The sequence below is a fragment of the Symphodus melops genome, assembly GCF_947650265.1.
Source record: "Symphodus melops genome assembly, chromosome: 14".
Lineage (NCBI taxonomy): Eukaryota > Metazoa > Chordata > Actinopteri > Labriformes > Labridae > Symphodus > Symphodus melops.
The window spans coordinates 5,588,565-5,606,529 of record NC_136704.1 but is presented as its reverse complement, the minus strand read 5'-3'; the positions used below and the strand labels follow the sequence as shown (position 1 = coordinate 5,606,529).

General features: G+C 41.0%; 2 protein-coding genes across 3 annotated transcripts; one reads left to right on the top strand and one right to left on the bottom strand.

Moving 5' to 3' along the window:
• The first annotated feature begins 1,909 nt into the window (after nucleotides 1-1,909).
• ift74 (intraflagellar transport 74) lies at nucleotides 1,910-16,872 on the top strand. 2 transcript variants are annotated; one of them, XM_079361031.1, is made up of 20 exons: nucleotides 1,910-1,937; nucleotides 3,566-3,702; nucleotides 4,294-4,435; nucleotides 4,540-4,588; nucleotides 4,725-4,823; nucleotides 5,107-5,167; nucleotides 5,491-5,550; nucleotides 5,698-5,759; nucleotides 11,962-12,100; nucleotides 12,507-12,569; nucleotides 13,106-13,249; nucleotides 14,072-14,112; nucleotides 14,405-14,484; nucleotides 14,700-14,753; nucleotides 14,916-15,013; nucleotides 15,100-15,226; nucleotides 15,344-15,507; nucleotides 16,090-16,215; nucleotides 16,517-16,577; nucleotides 16,669-16,872. In XM_079361031.1, exons 1-20 carry the CDS (start codon nucleotides 1,925-1,927, stop codon nucleotides 16,782-16,784), a joined length of 1,836 nt encoding a protein of 611 aa, XP_079217157.1. In that variant the 5' UTR covers nucleotides 1,910-1,924; the 3' UTR covers nucleotides 16,785-16,872. The 2 variants fall into 2 exon arrangements, with proteins under 2 accessions (XP_079217157.1, XP_079217158.1); XM_079361032.1 differs by lacking the exon at nucleotides 1,910-1,937 and adding an exon at nucleotides 2,336-2,363.
• LOC306835133 (uncharacterized protein) lies at nucleotides 7,317-10,380 on the bottom strand. Its single transcript, XM_079361562.1, is given in 7 exon segments — nucleotides 7,317-7,993; nucleotides 7,996-7,997; nucleotides 8,001-8,323; nucleotides 8,426-8,513; nucleotides 9,197-9,308; nucleotides 9,386-9,633; nucleotides 9,789-10,380. Coding segments are annotated over 7 exon segments (1,140 nt in total). The 5' UTR covers nucleotides 9,807-10,380; the 3' UTR covers nucleotides 7,317-7,644.
• Nucleotides 16,873-17,965: the final 1,093 nt, after the last annotated feature.

The window sequence follows — 17,965 nt, the reverse complement described above, 5'->3', positions numbered from 1 at the left end:
CTCCTCCGACGATTCAATCATGAAATGTAGTTTGATTGATTATTCATCATTGTTCTTTTTTATATTGAAATCTTTCAGTCAAACTAGGAAAAAAAAAATCTTTTTACGACAAACAAACAAAAAAAAACAACAAACAGGCAATAACTCCTATTAATGTGGTCAGAAAGTGGACGTGTTTCACATGCAGGAGACGGAGCACTTTCCTGCCAGGTGAGGCTCGACTGTTTGAAGAGCAGCTGTGATCGCTGGATTTGCTTTGTTTGGGCCACAGCTGTCGCCTCGCGAAAATAGTCCTTGTGCCTGCCCCAAAAACACGTTTTATCTTTTTTGCTTTCGCCCCAGAGTTTGTACTTTGATTTACTTATGAGATTGCACATGGATGTATATAGATATGTTATTGATGATGTATTCGTTATTGCCCTCAAATGAAAGAACAAAGCATCAACATTATAAGAATCAGGTGGGGATTGGTGGGCCGGGGGTTTGAGCTTTGTCTAAACAGCATACATGTCCAAGTACCTTTTTATGGTTCTCTGGAGAGCAGCGTTTTAACCATGACTATTATCCTTATTATTCATATGACAAGTTGAAAAAGTCTGCCTTTTTCATTGGAAAGGGGCCACTGAATTGAAAGAATGTCTTTTGAGATATATTGTACTAAAGACGCAACACTTTTGTATATGTATTTATCGTTGTGTTCCTGTAGCCTTGTGGTGGTTGTGCTCTCATGGTTGAAGGGATGATACTTTTAGATTTGTGGCAGCCGGTCTCACAAAGGATGACCCAGAGTTTGTTTGTTTTTTTTTCTAAAGGATGCACACGACAAGATTTCTTTAAGTCTTTAAAAATCTCATCAATTAGGCTCAACTTAACAGCCGCTTGATTTAGAAACTGACAACATACATTTAATTTAAGATATATTGACTAAATTGAAGTTGTGTACAGTTATGCACGTAAAGACCATGTAATCATGCCCTCAAACCCAGTCTTAAGAGATGAGAATGATTTGACAAGCCAGCTAACTTCTCATTTAGGACACAAGGACCTCTGCAGGTTTATAAGAGGAGAGAACAATGCTGGCTGGGACTGAAGTTTATGCAGCTGAAAGACATGTCTCTGTATAGCACAGCTGGCACTAAGTGTAATAGTCCATATATAGGCCTGTAATTTGGTAGTAGTGCTAATAAGAACATATGGGCTTGCGACGTTAGCCTCAAAATGCAGCAGTCACACACAGCGAGAGCCTAACACATCCTCGTCTGTTACGAAGAACAACCGTCGCTGTCAGGTTTGGCTTTGTGTTATAAAGAAAAGCTCCTCAGTAATCTCTCCAAGGAGCGTCATAGAGCTTCATTTTCTGCACTCGCAACAGACATGCAAGTGTAACACTAGCTAACAAACACCTACTGTACCTGCAGAGCATGCTCGGACAACAACAATGGGATGTGTTTGGTAGACTTACTTTGTCATTTACAGAACCTCCTTATTGTTTTTGTGGTTTATCTTATTTTTTTTCATTAATTTCAATTTTATTTTATGGTTTGGAAAAAAAGTGTTTATTGTGATTACTTGTTAATTAGTGATGTGATTGTTGAACATGAAATAAAATGAACTAAAACTCTCATTGGTGTCAATGTTGTTCTTTTGCAGACACTTCAGGGGTCTTACAGGATGACTCAATGTCTTCATTGGTCTGAACTAATTTCTTAAGCTTTATTTAAACTTCTTTTTTTTCAAGAATAAAGGATTGTTGAGAGCCTGTGTGATGTCAGAAAGCACAGTTTCCCCTCGAGACGGTCTAATCAGCAATTGAATTGAAACACCTGTGTGAGCAAACTTGGGCTTTTGTTTACAGACGAGCCACGTGTTAGAAATACTTTTCTCTCCTAAACTATGGTAATACTGCAGCTGAACTAAAGGGGTCATGTTTCATAGCAGTAAGTAAATGCATTACAAGCAGGACAATGCACTTTATAATACCATAGTGCATTGAACTGTGACATATTGGTATATATGTCAAAGTGTATTGTAGATTTTTTATGGCTTACTTTAAACCAATTTCTTTTAATGTTCTATATGTTCTGCTAAGGAGATGATTCAGAGGTCAGAAAAGCATGCTTGCTTGCTTCTTACAGAATTGTCTCTTTGTTTCTTCTTACAGAATACATGTTTATACTTAAAAGGTCACTTCCTTGCTCCTAAATTTAACATTTCTTACTTATGACTATATTTCAATAGTTTTCTTTTCATCTAAACATTGCACATTTATAAACCACGGTTAGATTTTAATCTCGACGAATACTCTGCTCAGACAGGACTAAAGTCAAATGCTGACCTCTAGTGGAGGCTTCAGGAATAGAAAGGTAAAAGAGAATGCATCGTGTCAGATTTAAATATATACCAGTGTCCACATCTTCACAGCTCCTTCTGTAACCTTTGTGGAAAGGATAGATACATTACTTTTGTAAAATCAACTTGTAAAAAGTGAAAGAGATAAATACCCAACACAGTTGAACTCGCCTGTTAATAAATGGGACGTGATTTACATGTAGTTCCGCAGTTGGCCGGTGGGGGCAGCAACTCGCCTTTAAATGTATATTCTGCCTAAAATCAGGAGAGGAAGACGGTTACTGGGGAAACGCAAACACCCTCTCCAGCTGCTGACTTTTTTTTCCCTGAGTTTTTTTTCTATTTTTTAAATTGCTGAAAAGTGTCTCTTTGGAAAACTAATAAATCGAACAGAAGAGACAGAACAGAGGAAACGACACAAAACGCGTTGAGTTTAAAGGTAGGAGGCGTTTACGAGCGTATCCATAGCAACGAGCTAACTGTTAGCATACTCATCTGAACATCGAACAGGGGCAATGATAGAGATAATAATAATAGATAATAATAATAATAGAGATGTCTAACATTTAAAACGAGAACAGAAATACTTAACAAGTGTTTAGCTGTGTCTCATATTTTTGTTTGTAAGCTGGAAGTACAAAAACGTGATGTTTTACTGAGTCAAAGAGCAGATGGATGGAGTGAAAAGAATGAGTCCTCTCCGAGTGATCCAACTTCAGAAGAAGTCTGAGGCTGCTTAAAAAGACCTTCATCAGGGCAAACATGTTGGCATGTTTTTAATGAATCTGTAGCCCTCGTGTATTAAAGGCTTTTTATGCATCATCGTTTGAGGGCCTCAGACCCATTCAAATCATGACGTAGAACTACCAGGCTCTCAACCAATGGAAATACTGCATTAATTAGTTACTTGAGAAGATTTATGTTCACGTGCATGATCTGAAATTGCTCTCCCTTTAGAGTTCTGGGGGCCTTACATTTTGTTTTTGGTGAACTTGGAGTCACTGCGCTGTATATATATATTTGTTGTGCCCTTGTATTCTTACACTGTGCTGAGTCAAATTGTGTTTAACCAGCTAATATGGAGGGACAGAAAATAATGTCTTGTTGGAGTTTTAGGCCAGGGTCTAAATCATAAAATGTCCAGTTAAGCGGTACATTCATTAAACTACCAAGCACTGAGCTACTATGATATTGTTACTTTAAATTTGTCCTCTAGTTTTAGGAATCATGGCAAGCCAGCGGCCTCCCTCGGGCATGGGCCGCCCAGCAAGCCGTGGATCTGTGGTCCCTGGTGCTGGAAGACCCCCAACTGCCATCCGACCTCCTCCTACAGCTATACGTGTTGCAACTGGGGTAAGCTCCAGCTTGGATTCATTTATTCTGCTGCATACATGTATACCATCCCAACATGTGAACTTGAAGAATAAAGTAAAGCGCACAAGCTGTGCTGTGACGATCATATCTATACTTCAGGTGCAACAACAGATATGAGAACAGATCTGTGCTTCTCTTGGGATGAAGTGTCTCAGAAAGTTAGATCTAAATTTAAAAATGTCATATTTGTTTAATTAAAACTGATAATGGTTTTCAATGTTTGCTCTAAGGCTGCAGGGCGGTGCAGTGGTTAAAAGCTGTTGCCTCACAGCGAGGAGGTTCCTGGTTTCCTGTCTTCCTCCCACAGTCCAAAGACATTCTCATTAGGTCAACTAGGGACTCTAAATTGCCTGTAGGTGTGAATGTGTGTCTGGCTCCAGCCCCTCCGTGACCCAAAAGGGAATATCAGTAAAAGATAATGGATGGATGAAATTGCGTTGACTTAATTTAACTCAATTTTAAGCTTCATTTGTCAAGGAGCATTCTCCTCTGATGTTTGCTGCGATAATATTAATTCTATTAAATCGACTTGTGCTGATGTGACATTTTATTCTCAAATGTTCTACTTAGATGGTTCCAGGTACGAGTGGGCATCCTGGTATGAGGGGTGGCGTCCCCATCGCCACTCCTGGGATCCTGTCAGCACAAATCAAAGTAACCGACCGGCCTGTGACCCAACAGGGGCTCAGTGGGATGAAAACTGGCATGAAAGGTATGTTTATGAAGACAGCCTTCACTTTAAGAGAGGTTTCTATTTCATGCTTTAATGCACCCTTCTTTCTTTCCTCTCTTCCACCTCCTCATGTTCCTCCATAGGTCCACAGAGACAGATTCTGGATAAGTCCTACTACCTGGGTCTTCTCAGGTAACACATACTACTATTCTGCCATCACATAAATGCTTTATAAAACATGTTGATGTTGATTAGCACAATGCTGAAAATGTTCCCAGCAGGCCAAACATGTGAATGTAAGCATTAAAAGTTGTTCATTTACAATCAGGAGTAAGATCAACGAGTTAACTACAGAGACCAGCAAGTTACACAAAGAGATCGACAACTACAACCAAGAGAACTCTGTTTATCTCTCCTATGAGAAGAGGTAAGTAGACCTTTCAATAGTTAATGTAGACACTGTATGATTATATGATAGAAATACAGGTTCACCAAATGCACATCTGCATCATGATCATTCATTTATCAGATCAAGCTAAAACCAGTTTCTGTCCTCGAGTCAGGAAATGTGACAAAGACGTAGAAAACCAGCCTGTAGGCAGAAAAGCATCACCAGTAAACAACAGAACACAAAGATTTAGACGAGTCATGAATGTTTAAGGATCTTCACAGAGTCGATATAAGAACTGTGCTTTTTTTCCCCTCCTTAGAGCAGAAAGCCTGGCTAATGAGATTAAGGACTTACAAGGCCATCTTGCGGACTACAACATGGTAAACAGCTTTGAACTACAAGTTTGAGCCCTTTTCTCTGTGATGATTTTCACTGAGTGGCCACGGAAAGATAACTGTCAGACTTTTACACTTCTGTAAACCTGAGATAAATAAGCACAAACATATTACAGACAGTTTTGCAGATGTTTGCCTGAAGTTAAGATAGTTTACTTAACAGTTAAAAAAACAATTTACATTAAACATGATGTTAGTATCAGAGTGCATGAACGCCTGTGTTTTAAAGTCTGGTTTACATTAAGCTGTCGCAGATGAGCAGTCCTCCTGATGAGTTTGTTTATGTTCTCTGCTTTTTTTCTTTTCAGCTGGTGGACAAGCTCAACACCAACACAGAGATGGAGGAAATGATCAATGACTATAACATAGTAAGTACATCATGTAAAGTGACCTCCTACCTGATTTCTTCTTTACGGTTTGAGTCATTACGCTGGTTTTAAGTGAACAGACTCGTCTGCTTCTTAAAGCAAATAAAAAGAGAATGATCAAACTTTCCTTCCTTCTCCTCTTCTCAGTTAAAAGCCCAGAATGACCACGAGGATGAAAGCATTGATAGCATCTTCACTGAGAGGAGAGAGTGAGTACCATGATTTGTTTTCTCTCAAACTCTTATCTTTGACTTGAGATTAATGACGCATGATTACATGCAGATAAATCCTGTCACTTGAATGAGTTATCCATTGAACTATTTTATATGTATATCAATCAATGTATCAGTCAAAATAACCCTTCATGAAAAAGGAAGAAAAAACATTCGTGCCAAATGGGGATAAGGTCAGAGTTTCTCTGCAGCATTATTGGTCGATCGTAACGAGGTTTGAAGCATCACACGTCAAACGAAATGTAGCGTTTGAAAAAGGAAGGCTCGCCTGGAAAACATTACCAGACTCTTTCATGAACTTTTACATGAGACACTTTAAGGGAACTTATTCCTGGTACGATGCCGTCTCATCATCCAGATTTCCAGTTATTGACTTAGGTATCATTACTGCAGTCTTTTTTGTGATCAGTTGTTGATTTTGTACTTAACACACAAATGCAAAGACATTTTTTACAAGAAAAAAAAGGGGCAATAACAATAAAAAAGGTAAGTTAAAAATAAAATAAAAAAAAACGCAGCTCATGGTAACCCCCCCCCCCCCCCCCTCCTCTACAACCACTGCAGAGTGTTGTCCCAGAGTGCTGTCCAACCCTGCTGGGGACATTCTTTTTTAATCACACAAGGTGACATGAGTCCTGCGTGCAGCGGTGCTTATGTATCCATGGAAACCCGACTCATAAAGCTGTTGGAGTGCTGATATTTGTTCCAGTCAGTTAGTGAGTTTGTGTGATTGTGTGTTCAAACGCTTTATGTCAAGTCAGATCAACTTATTTTTTCAGCACGTTTAAAACAACCAAAGTGGACCACAGTGCTTTTTAGAGTAAAACGATGAAACGGGAAACAAGAATGCATCACACGTCTTTGAATAATATGAACAATTAAGGTCGAATCTGTTGCTATAAAACATTCTCATCTCAAAAGAGAAGAAGTGATTGGTGTTCTAACTGGAGCATGAAAATAGAGCCGTTTACTTCAGTGAGGTCAAATCATAAACTGCTTTAAAAGCCAACAACACAATTCAAACTTCAGACCTGTTGGGCGGGTTTTTTTGGAGGTGAGCAGCCGCATTTTAAACCAGCTGCAGGCGATGGATGGATGGAAAACCCACATACAAGTGAGACGTCATGAATGTGTTTATCAGCCTCTGTAAATCACTAGGAGGGAGATGAGCTGTGTCACCACGCGTCTCAGCTGACAGAAGATTGACTGAACAGAAGAAATCTTAAAAACATAAACAGCTGAGCCCAACGGTGAGCAGGACAGCATGCCATACATCGTTTGAAGTCACTTCTTCACAAGCTATTCCATACTCTTGATCTTTGTCCACAGACGTTCTACATGCAGGATTTCTACACTATTGAACACTAAGTGCAGCTGAACTATCTAAACTCAATGATGTGTACAGCTGTGTAGCGGCTTGTTTAGGCCACGTGCACCTCAGTAAAATGGTATCTTTGCAGGAAGTACAGACTTGTATGCAGTTGATGTTTTAGTCATCAGCTGGAGACGCTCCTGTTCAGTCTAGAAACATCTCAAAAGTTCCAGTCTGTACTGAACATGTTGAGCACAGCATGGTGAGTAATGTCAAACATGAACACAGCACAGCTTCATGATATCTTACAGTCAGAAAAAAACAGAGCAAGTCACCCCAAGGATGATAAAACTCAACCAGTACTTTGAAAATAAATAGTAAGCCACATTTATGAAGGGGAATTAATCTTTTAGCACCACACAACAGCCCCCATTGAGGACAAATCACAGGTGCTCTTTTGCTGGGGAGATTTTCCTCCTTATCTTGTCTCGCGTTCACCACCAGCTATTTGTTTCTTAATTTCTCTGCTCGAGTATCATCTCCTAAAAGTCACTCTCCCCCTTTGATGTACGGATCCTCAATATACCCATCCTCTTCCTCCTCCTCCTCCGTCTGCCTGTTCTCTCGCTGGAAGGTGAACGTCTGCTGGCTGAGGAACCTCCCCGTCTTTGAGGAAACTGTCGACACGTTGTCTCCCTCCTCCTCCTCTGTGCTGTGCAGCCGCTGATGACGGTAGTTATGGAAGAGCTTGTACCAGGAAGGCCCCTTTATAGCACACAGGATGATCACGCATGTGCACAGTGCCAGAGTTGCAACACACGCTGTGAACTTCCACGTGTTGCCAGACGCAGGCGTCGGTCCTGGTCGAGGTCGTGTGCAAAGAGAGGGAGGAGAGAAGAGGTTCATGTTCTGTTTACTCTCCTACAACAGGAGATGAGGGGAAGACAAATACAGGCCTTACCTTTGTTGGTGCTCTTCTGGTCTGATGTGGTTTTCAGCATCGTGGATGAGCCCCAGGTTTTAATCACAGTGGCGGGTGTCGGTGGTTTTTGTGGGTCAGAGGGGAAGGTGGTTGTCGGTGATGGATAACACTCAGCTATGGCCTCGAATAAATCCCTTCCAGCCTTCTTTTCTGGAAAAGCACAGAGGACACGTGCTCCCCCATCGTACCCTGACATCACATCAAGAAATCTGTCTGAGCATTCACAGTGAAGTTCAGCTGTATGTTTTCACGTCTGTATGAGCACCCTGCTAACTTGGACGCATCAGTCACAGTGCCCATCTTCGTACATTTATTTGATGCGATTAAAAAGAAAAATCCAGTGATCACCTATAGAGACTCCCGCTGTTTGGACCTCTTGAATGGAGCTCAGTAGCGGGCAGGAGCAGTTCCAGGGGTTTCCCTGTAAGTTCAGCACCTGACAGGACCACAGCGGCTCAGGTTAAGAAGTTGATGATAGCTCACAACAGTTAGCTTTATTAAGGAAACTGACAGGTTTATTATAACATAAGATGATTAAAACAAACCTGGTGCAATGATAAAGACAGAAACCACAAGTCTTTTTATAAATGTCTTAACTTGTTCTGTATGTTCTGTGTAATACGCTGTAGAGCTGTTGGATGTCATTTGGGATTTGAATTTAATTAGAAAGATAAAATACCTGTTAATATTTGAAAGGTGAAATCCGAATCAGTGTTTGTAAAAGTGTATGACCTTTCTCCCCTCGGCTGAATTTACCTCTCAACACCTCACGGGTGATTTAGGATTTCATATGCAAACTCGATTTATGAGCTGAGTTGTGAAACTCTTCGACAACAACAAGGAAAGTATTTGTGGAGAAAACGACGCCATGTTGGAATTCTCTCTAGTGAATAAAATGTGTAGCTACATGCTGATTAAGTCATTTAAACTAAGTGCACTGTATGTACAGACTATATATGACGAATAATAACGAGAAAAGTTACAAATAATAAGGCATGAGCGTCGAGTGGGATTTCATAGCAACATTTACAGTCCTATCACACGGTTACAAAAGTTCTCTCATGAATTAGTGAAGAAAAAAAAACTGTAGGAATTGAACAAAGTAGAATGGATGTTTACCTGCAGATTATTGAGCTCCCTGAATAGCTGTGAATGGAGACTTGTCAGCAGGTTGTTGGACAGGTCGAGCTCTGTCAGGACATCTAGACCAGAAAAACAGTGTGCGTCCAGGCTGCAGGAAGACACAGCGGCAGAATTGGAATAAGCTGTTCAGGTAAAGCAGTGCTGGTGTGATGCTGCTCGTGGTACCTGCTGATCTTGTTCCCGGTCAGTGACAGCACTTTGAGGTGTGGTACCACAGAGAAGTACTGTGCTGGTATACTGGTCACTCTGTTACCAACCAGCTGGAGCTCTTCCAGTGTGGGATAACTGGCCAGGGCCAGTCTGTCAGTGTCATTCAGGGTGATGAGACCCCCCTCAATCAACAGTTTAGTAACAGTGGAACTGTTGCTGCTGTCTGGGATGACTTGAAGAAGGTTGTTGGTCAATTTCTTCACCTGCTGGTGAGTAATGTTTGTAAAGATAGACTGCTATTACAAGAGGAACATTTTTTAAAAATCCCAGAGGACCTGGCTTTAGATCTGAGTGTATTTCAAAAATCTCTATTTTCACTTTTTGATCGCTCAATTAAAAGGTAATAAAAAACATTTACCATGGTGTCTTCATTCATAACTGCAGCGAGACTTCCATTGTTCCATCCACTGCAAGTTGCTACTGCAGTCAGCAACAGTAGAAGAAGAGGTTGCCAGCACCTTTCCATTATCCTCACCTAAAAGACAAACAGAAAAGAACTCTGGGTAATCTATTCTTTGCTGGGAAAAATAATAAGTCATCCACTTTATTTCAGAGGCTTAAGATATCCGTGTTCCTGTGCAAACAGTGGGATAGACTTCTCCTTATTGTGGCGGCTTGAGAGTGCTAAATGCCACAGTGGCTAAGTGAGTTGGTATCCGTGACTCGTTCCTATAAAACTTCCAAAAGTCCAGATTGTAGATTTATTATACAAAAAAGGGAAAAACAAAAGGTCCAAAGACAATGATGATTATAGTGAGACTGTCAATGACGACGGTCAACAGAAAATATTTCCAACCACACTCAACCACAGATCACTTTTCTTTCTGATGAGGACGCACCGTTCTAAAGTCAAAGGAAAGACTCCTCCTGTTTCTGCTTTCTAGCTCCAGTGTGCATGTCGTGGTTTAAAGTAACCCTCATCACTGGATACAGTACTTCTTTGTGTTGTTAATATAGCTGCTGTAGCTCCAGTGTAAGATAATAATGATCGGTACTTCAGGAGGTGTCAGTCAAGACACAAAACTGAACAAACATTTAAAGATCATAAAAACAAGACAACAAAAGTACTCCTTTCATTTTCAATGTTAAAATGTAAATAACATTGAGTGTGCAAAATGAGTTTGAGCGTCTTCATCAATAAATATGAGGACATACAACTGTGGTGCATTCAGGTGTAATGGTTGTGCTTTATTCTCCATTAAACAACAATCCAAGAGAAAGGACTTCCTGTGACGCTCAGTTCTGCACCTCAGGGTGACCAAACTGAGCGTGCTCTGTTGTGCCTGGTGGGTCTGCAGGATTTGATTATTTCAATATAAAGTCACTCATGAATATATTATAGTGCAAATACTGACATGCAGTCTGCTGACCAAGAGAGACGTCATTCACACTAACTCTATCCTCTAACTATGAATACAAGCTGCTGGCATTTGTTAGCTTCACTTAGTCGCTTGATTAATTCCTGCTATGTATAATATGTCTGTGAACAGGAAGGTGCAGTATGAACACAGTGTACACTTCCCGAGTGTTTCTGTTCATCTGATGGTTGAAGCTTTCCTTCAGAGGACAGTAGAGTCTATCATCATCCCTCAATATTACTGTGACATGATATGTAGTATAATATACATGACTTCAAAGTCTGTTGTTTGTGTCTGTTGCTTTGTAACATTTCACAGAACAGATCTGAAGTCATGCCTCAACCTCCAGCAACACACACAGCTGCACAGGAGAGTGTCCTAATTCTCTTAAATCAACAAATCCAGAGAAAAAAAACCTTTGACTAAAGCTTGATGAACTTATCCAAACTATCATCCAGAAGAAGCTGTTCCTTTGTATGAATCCATGTCGGTCTGACTAATAAGGAAACACTGTTAGGATCAGACACCTTCATCTTATTCTGTCAATATATCTTAAGAATATCCAAAGACACTTACCTGTACTTGTACCGGCGCTCAGCTGAACTTAAAGTCACCTGACAGCGTGATGCAGTCTGCTCACACTGACCTTTGTTCCACGTCATAAAACCTGACGCATACTGTCACCGTCAGCTCAACATTTATGGCACATGAGGAGAGACTTTATTACCACCTTGATTTGGTTCCAACTCTCCTGAGAGCGTTTGCTGAAAACACCTTATTAGAGGAATTTAAGTTTTGCAACAAATGAATGAATGGGATTAAGGACCAGTTGTTTTCCTGTGTTACATAATCTGGTTTTAGAGAGTGAGTAATCCCAGTCTGAAGAATCGGAGCATATAAGGCCAAGAAGTTGGGGAGGAAAGACTGAAGGATGTAAAGAGGGGGTCGAGATGGAAGGATATAAAGCTAAGTGAGAAAAGGTGGGAAGTAAAGAGGATGAAGAAGGACTCATGGAAAGGAAGAAAGGCAGACAGACACACCTCACCTCTCCTTCTCTGCGTCCTTGCATCCTCTGTCTGACATGTGTCAGGTTCTTGATGGCCTCCTTGAATGCCGCCTCGTTCTTCTGCTTTTTAAAGTGAAACAAAAATCTTTTTTTTTTTCTCTCTGCAGGAGAGAGGAAGCTATCAGGGCGATTGAAGAGGAGATCAGGAGGGAGCGGAAGGTCGCTGACGAGGTCGTCCAGGCAATGCCGGCCGCAAAACAAGAAAAGTACATCTCCATGACAACAGCCAATGAGGAGCTGCTACAGGTGGGCGCCATAGGGGCTGCACGAGGATTTACGTTTGCTGATGTGGTCAACAGTTGATTTGACCATATGTACTTGAATCATGACTAACACTTATTAGACAGTTGGTACAAAGACCTGTGGGCTTATTCTCTTTGGATTTTATCAACGTACACCTGTGGGGGGGGGATTAATTCCATGGGTATAGTTTGATTCATGCTACCTGCTCAGAGGAGGAAATACAGACATATAATGGATAAGCATGTAGTGAGATCACAGATTCAGCCTGTTATAAATGTTAAATGTTTCCATGGCACCACAATAACAATAATAATAATAATACTGATAATGTTCATTCTGCAGTGAACTACTAATCCTGACTGTGCTCCATAAATGTTTATCTGCCTCTTTGTTTGCTTTTGTTTTGCAGGAGCTCGCTGTTCATCAGGAGGAGCTGGACATTCTGATAACCAGGAAGGAGGACTACGAAGCAGTGAGTCGGGGTTTAGAGAGGAGGAAATGGAACCTTACATTTAGTAAATCATTGGCACTTCCTGAAGCTGAGGCGGCCGTAGCTCAGTCTGTAGAGACTCGGGTTGGGAACCGGAGGGTCACCAGTCCCAGTGCGGACCAAAATACGGAAGTTATTGTGGTAGCTGGAGAGGTGCCAGGGCGTCCCCTCGCACTGCTGAGGTGCCCTTGAGCAAAGCACTGAATCCTTAAGCTGCTCTGGTGCGCTCCCTGTGTAGCAGTGTGTAGAAGCCCCACTCTGACTTCTCTCTTGTGCATGTGTGTGAGAAACATGTCCCTAAAATAACATTCAAATAAACTTTCCCCCTGGGGTTTACAAAGTACGGTACTTAAAAAAAAAGATAAATGGATGAAAAAATGGATTAACTGATTAAGAAAAATAGTTATTTAAGACAATTCAAATGAGTAGTATTGGAAGTAGTAGTGTGAATTTTCTGACTTTGTACACATTTGAAAACCAGTTTAACTCTGCTCTCTGTGTCTGTACTCTGTGTGCAGGAGCTGTCCCACTCACACATAAAGCAGGAAGTGGTTCGACTGCACGACACTCTGTCAGCGCTGGAGGCGAAGCGTGACGCCATGGAGGCTGAGCACAAGAGCCAGGGCTCCCCGCAGGAGGAGCGGGAGAGATTATTAAAACAGGTGAGCCCCACAACCAGCCTCAAGTTCAAACCTGACAGAGACAACATGCCAGGAGCAGCAGAAGCTCCGTTATACAACGTTTAGTTCTCCCCATGGAAATCTTGATTGAATCTTAAATTTCAGTTTTACAGAAGTTTGAGGTGCACGCTGCAGAAACTGATCAACTTAAATATAATAATTAAAGTAACTTCTCTTAACTTCTATATTAGAGTGCTTATTTAAAGAGCGAGGGAGCGTAGAGGTCTTCAGATTAGTGTTCTTGAATAATCAGTGTGAGAAGTGGATAATACAGGCAGGCCCACCTTCACAGGTGTCATCAAATACTATCAATCCACGTGTGTTGGATCAGTAGTATCAGCGTCGCTCCTCTGCCCTGCTCTGATCAGCTTTTAAAGATTTCTTTAAAGTCCAGTGCCTCCTTTCTTTTCTGGCCTCCAGAGACAACTTTTTAGCGTACCACATATTTCTTTATCTCTCTGTAAGCACACTTAGGGCATTGGGTTTGATGTTTTTCTGTGTCCAGTCAAGCTGCTAAACATTAGACGACGATGAGCTCTGACTTTGTGCAGGTCCTCACAAAGCTGCAGCCCAACCTTACTGACCAAACAGTCGAGTTCAGTTTCAACCTTAATGTCTCTATAAAAAGGTTAATACCATATCAAGACGAGGGGATTTACACTTTCAAACTGGCAACAATCAGCAAAATGTTTCTTTGTTGGGTAAATAAGTCATGGTGAGTTTTTTTTTTTTTTTTTTTTTAAATATCATTTTTTTCCAACTCGAAAACAAACGCATGATTAAGGCTGCTGTTTTATCTCCCAGGTGAAGGAGGACAATCAGGAAATTGCCAGCATGGACAGACAGTATGTATTCCTGTTTTGTTGTCGAGCTGCTCGGTCACATGATCCTGTAATTTCACTTCGTTCACCGTCCTTGAAGATAATGAGATACCGTCTTTGACCTGCTCTTTTGTGAAGTGTCTTAGACATTACGTTTGTTATGAATTGGTGCTGTACAAGTAAAACTTGTTGTTTAATTAATCTTATATCCATGGCATCTGAGTTTGAAAGTGCAGTGTCCCTGTAACGATGTGTGTGTGTGTGTGTGTGTGTGTGTGTGTGTGTGTGTGTGTGTGTGTGTGTTTTTTTTTTTCAGGCTGACAGAGATCAGAGAAAGGACCACACAGATCTCAGAGGAGATCCGTCAGCTGGAGCAGGACTCAGAGGAAGCACAGGGTAATAACTGATGGCCGCTTTGAACTTTTCAAAAGCCCAGTCACAAGTTGTTCTCCCTGACATCTGCCGTTCGAACCAAAACACAAAGATATTAGCTGTCATAAAAAACCCGAGATCACCAGAGATTCCACTGGAGTCATTTTTTTTTGGATTTGAGACGTCCTACCAAACACATGCACCCAAACGTATAATCTATTCATCTCTCTGTTTACAAGGGGAATGTCAGCAGAAATACAAGGAGATGAAGAAAAAGGAGGAGGAAATTGATGGTGAGTTGAACTTTAGGGCCTTGCAGTACCATGTGCTTTGCATGGTTTTCCCTTCCATTACCAGCAGGGGTCACCAAAGTCTCTAAATTGCATGAACGTCAGAGTTTTTATCAAATTGAAATCAAATATCAGCAGCTGACTTAAATTGCGTCTCTGTTTCAGGGTACCTGGGGACGTTTGAGGAAACTTGGGCCATGGAGCAGGAGAAGATAAAACAATGTCAGGAGGACATCGTCTCCCTGCTGGAACACTGCAGCCGGGTAAGAAGAAGGAAAGAAAAGAGGGACATTAGAGATAGTGCGCTAGAGAGGACTAAGTGCATTTGTGTGTGTTCATGTGTGTGTAGAACATGGTGCGGCTAAAGCAGGTGGATCGAGTCACAGCTAATGAGCTGAAGGACATGCAGGAAGTGCTGGTGAGCAAGGAGACAGAGGTGGTTCAGTCAGAGAGCACTGCCAGAGGATTAACATCTGGTAAGCATCAGATCAAAACATACAAACATATGCGAGCACAAACACACACACACACACAAGTAACCTAACACAAGCAAAAATTACTACTCCTCTGTTTGGTGACGAACCTCCATGCAGAGTCGCTGCATCTGCAGCAGGACCTGGAGAAGATGCAGCAGTTAGAGGGGAAGATCTCAGGTGAGCTCAGCACCCTAAAGGAGCGAATCAGCACCATGGAGACTGAGCTGCACACCTACAGGGACCTGGACACTCTGAGGCGCGAGGCAGAGGAGAAAAAAAAGGTAACTGAGGTTTCACTGCAGAGACATGCTGCAGTATTAGGGCGCACTCACTCTAGCAAAGTTGTCTCCCCCCCCCATTCCCCCTCTGGCCTCCACCCAGGACCCAGGACTAACCAGGCCTGAGTCTTTAACATGCTAACATGTTTTTACGTAATTGTAAAGTGTTTTTGGTTTACAAGACAGGAAGACATGAAAAAATAAAAACGGGCTCGCGGTTGAGTCCATGTCTGCTTATCGAAGAACGGCACATCGAACATGACTTGTTGGTTCATTTTAGTCAAAATAGAGCCAGAATACCATAGAGCCAGTTGTGTGTCCGTGCTTTTGCTTGTGCATGAACTGTACCGTTCTGAAACTCACCTTCCAAGCGTGCCAGTGCCCAGGACGTGTAGCGTGCTTGGGCCCGCTACAGGTTGTCTCGTGTGAGTGAGCCCTTAGAAATAGACCTGTTATACACAGCTGTGTACTTTTTACACTGTGGATCTTTCATAACTTTGACTTTGTAAAACACAAATATTCAAACTGTGTCATGTCAGCTAAAAGAGCTCAGCAGTGACCTGAGCGTACCGTGTTCTGTTTCAGAGACTGCAGGAGGAGCGAGTGTCACTGTCTCAGCGACAGGAGTCTTTCAAACAGCTGCTGGATGACATCAACCAGAAATATGAAGAACTGAAGACCAAACTACAAGAAAACGAGACTCACACTCAGGTTTGTGGATTTTACTGTAATGAATTACAGTATGTATGGAAAAATCGATAGATGCTGTTCTGCACTGATAAGAACCGAAAAAGATTTATTGATTTTTTCACTCCAGATTATAGATTCTGCTTTGTATCTAATGCACACAATTCTTCCAATTAAAGATAAATATCTTAGTTTTGGTGGCACTGCAGTCACCCTTTTTTGTCCAATAATAAAAAAAAAAACTGCTTTTGTTGAATTGGTTGAGGCTTTTGATAACATGAGACATTTTTGCTCATAGTGAATGTTTATTTGTTTTTGTGTTCAGCTGGCTAACCTTGAGAGGAAATGGCAACACCTGGAGCAGAACAACTTTGTCATGAAAGAGTGTATCCTTCTTTATCTTTTTATTAGTCACTCATTTGATTGGTTAAAAACTGAAGTCCACAGCCGTGATCTTTCCTGAACTGCAGCAATCAGTCATCATCTCTAAATCTCAGGAAAGCGACTACGACTCTGTCTCCAAGAACGTCTTCCAACAGGTCGATGAGTACAACAAGAGTCTTATCGAGTCTCTGCAGAACAATAGGAGTTAATCATTTCAAAAACAAACACAGCACATTCCAGATTCTGCGGCCAGGTGAAACACTAAAAACATAGATACTGAAAACAGACATGGTGACTTTGTAAGAAGATGAGTGTGACTGTTTGTTTTTAGATTTCTGGTTGTGAACAAAGTAGCTTTGTGTTATCAGTTAAAGGTAAGCTGCTTCTAGAAAAATGCAATTGTTTTCTATTAAATCAAAGTATTTATCATCTTATATATTTTCTATACATGTATTTTGTGTATATGTTAATGCAACTTATAATACCTTAATAAAATGTTTTTAAAAAAAAAAAACCATCAGTTTATGAGGCGAGCTGATTACAGGTGAATTAGACACTGAAGCCGATAATCTGCTCTCATCAGGCTCATGGTTTGATGTGAAGTGGAACATGATCATATTGAAACAAGTTTCAATAATGTATCTGAAATATCTCACTCGTCAATAACAATCACATCATTCTGTGTTTATATTGGAGTTGTTTTGCTCTTTTCGTTCCCCATAGACTGCAGATTCCTGCGCGTGTGCATAAAAACAAATAAAGGCATGACTCAAGGTATGTCTGTCAGTACACACAGTGTCTGCTTTCACCAATGTCCCATAGATGCACACTGGCCTGTCCATGCAGTGGTTCTCAACTAGTGGGTCGGGACCCACAATTGGGTCACAGAGTTTATTTCAGTGGGTGGCTAAAATGTGCCCAGAAATGAATATTGTCCCAAAGTCTGTGAAGCATTTTAAAAACATTTGTTCTGTTACTGTTTGAGGTTCTAACTGCACTATTCAGGAAATGCATCTCATAGGTTCAAAAATATCCTCAATTTGGGTCGCAGTTTCTCATTAAGGAGTTGGTGCTGGGCCCTGAGGCTAGACCAGTTGAGAACAATTGACTGTCACTCTGTCACTTTCAAATTCATGTCAGACCTTACAGCATAAGTTTTATAGATATGAAAAACGTCAAATCAAGTAAACCGTCTCCTAAATGATTTCCTTTTGTGTTATCTCAAGCAAAGTAAGCACCTGATCATCACTTTAACTCACGTCAAGTCCAGAAGCGTATTATGTGGCACAAGCTGAAAAATCTTTTCTAAAAAGTAGTAATCAAGGCAGGAAAAAAAATCACTTAATTTTTAAAATATTTATTGCTTTTAATTACAGGAAAAAAACGATCA

What these genes read in the sequence shown, in the direction of transcription:
- ift74 (XM_079361031.1), top strand. An exon ending in TATCTCTCCTATGAGAAGAG is followed by an intron (nt 4,824 to 5,106) that starts GTAAGTAGACCT and finishes TCCCCTCCTTAG; the next exon opens with AGCAGAAAGCCTGGCTAATG. An exon ending in TGCTGGAACACTGCAGCCGG is followed by an intron (nt 15,014 to 15,099) that starts GTAAGAAGAAGG and finishes ATGTGTGTGTAG; the next exon opens with AACATGGTGCGGCTAAAGCA.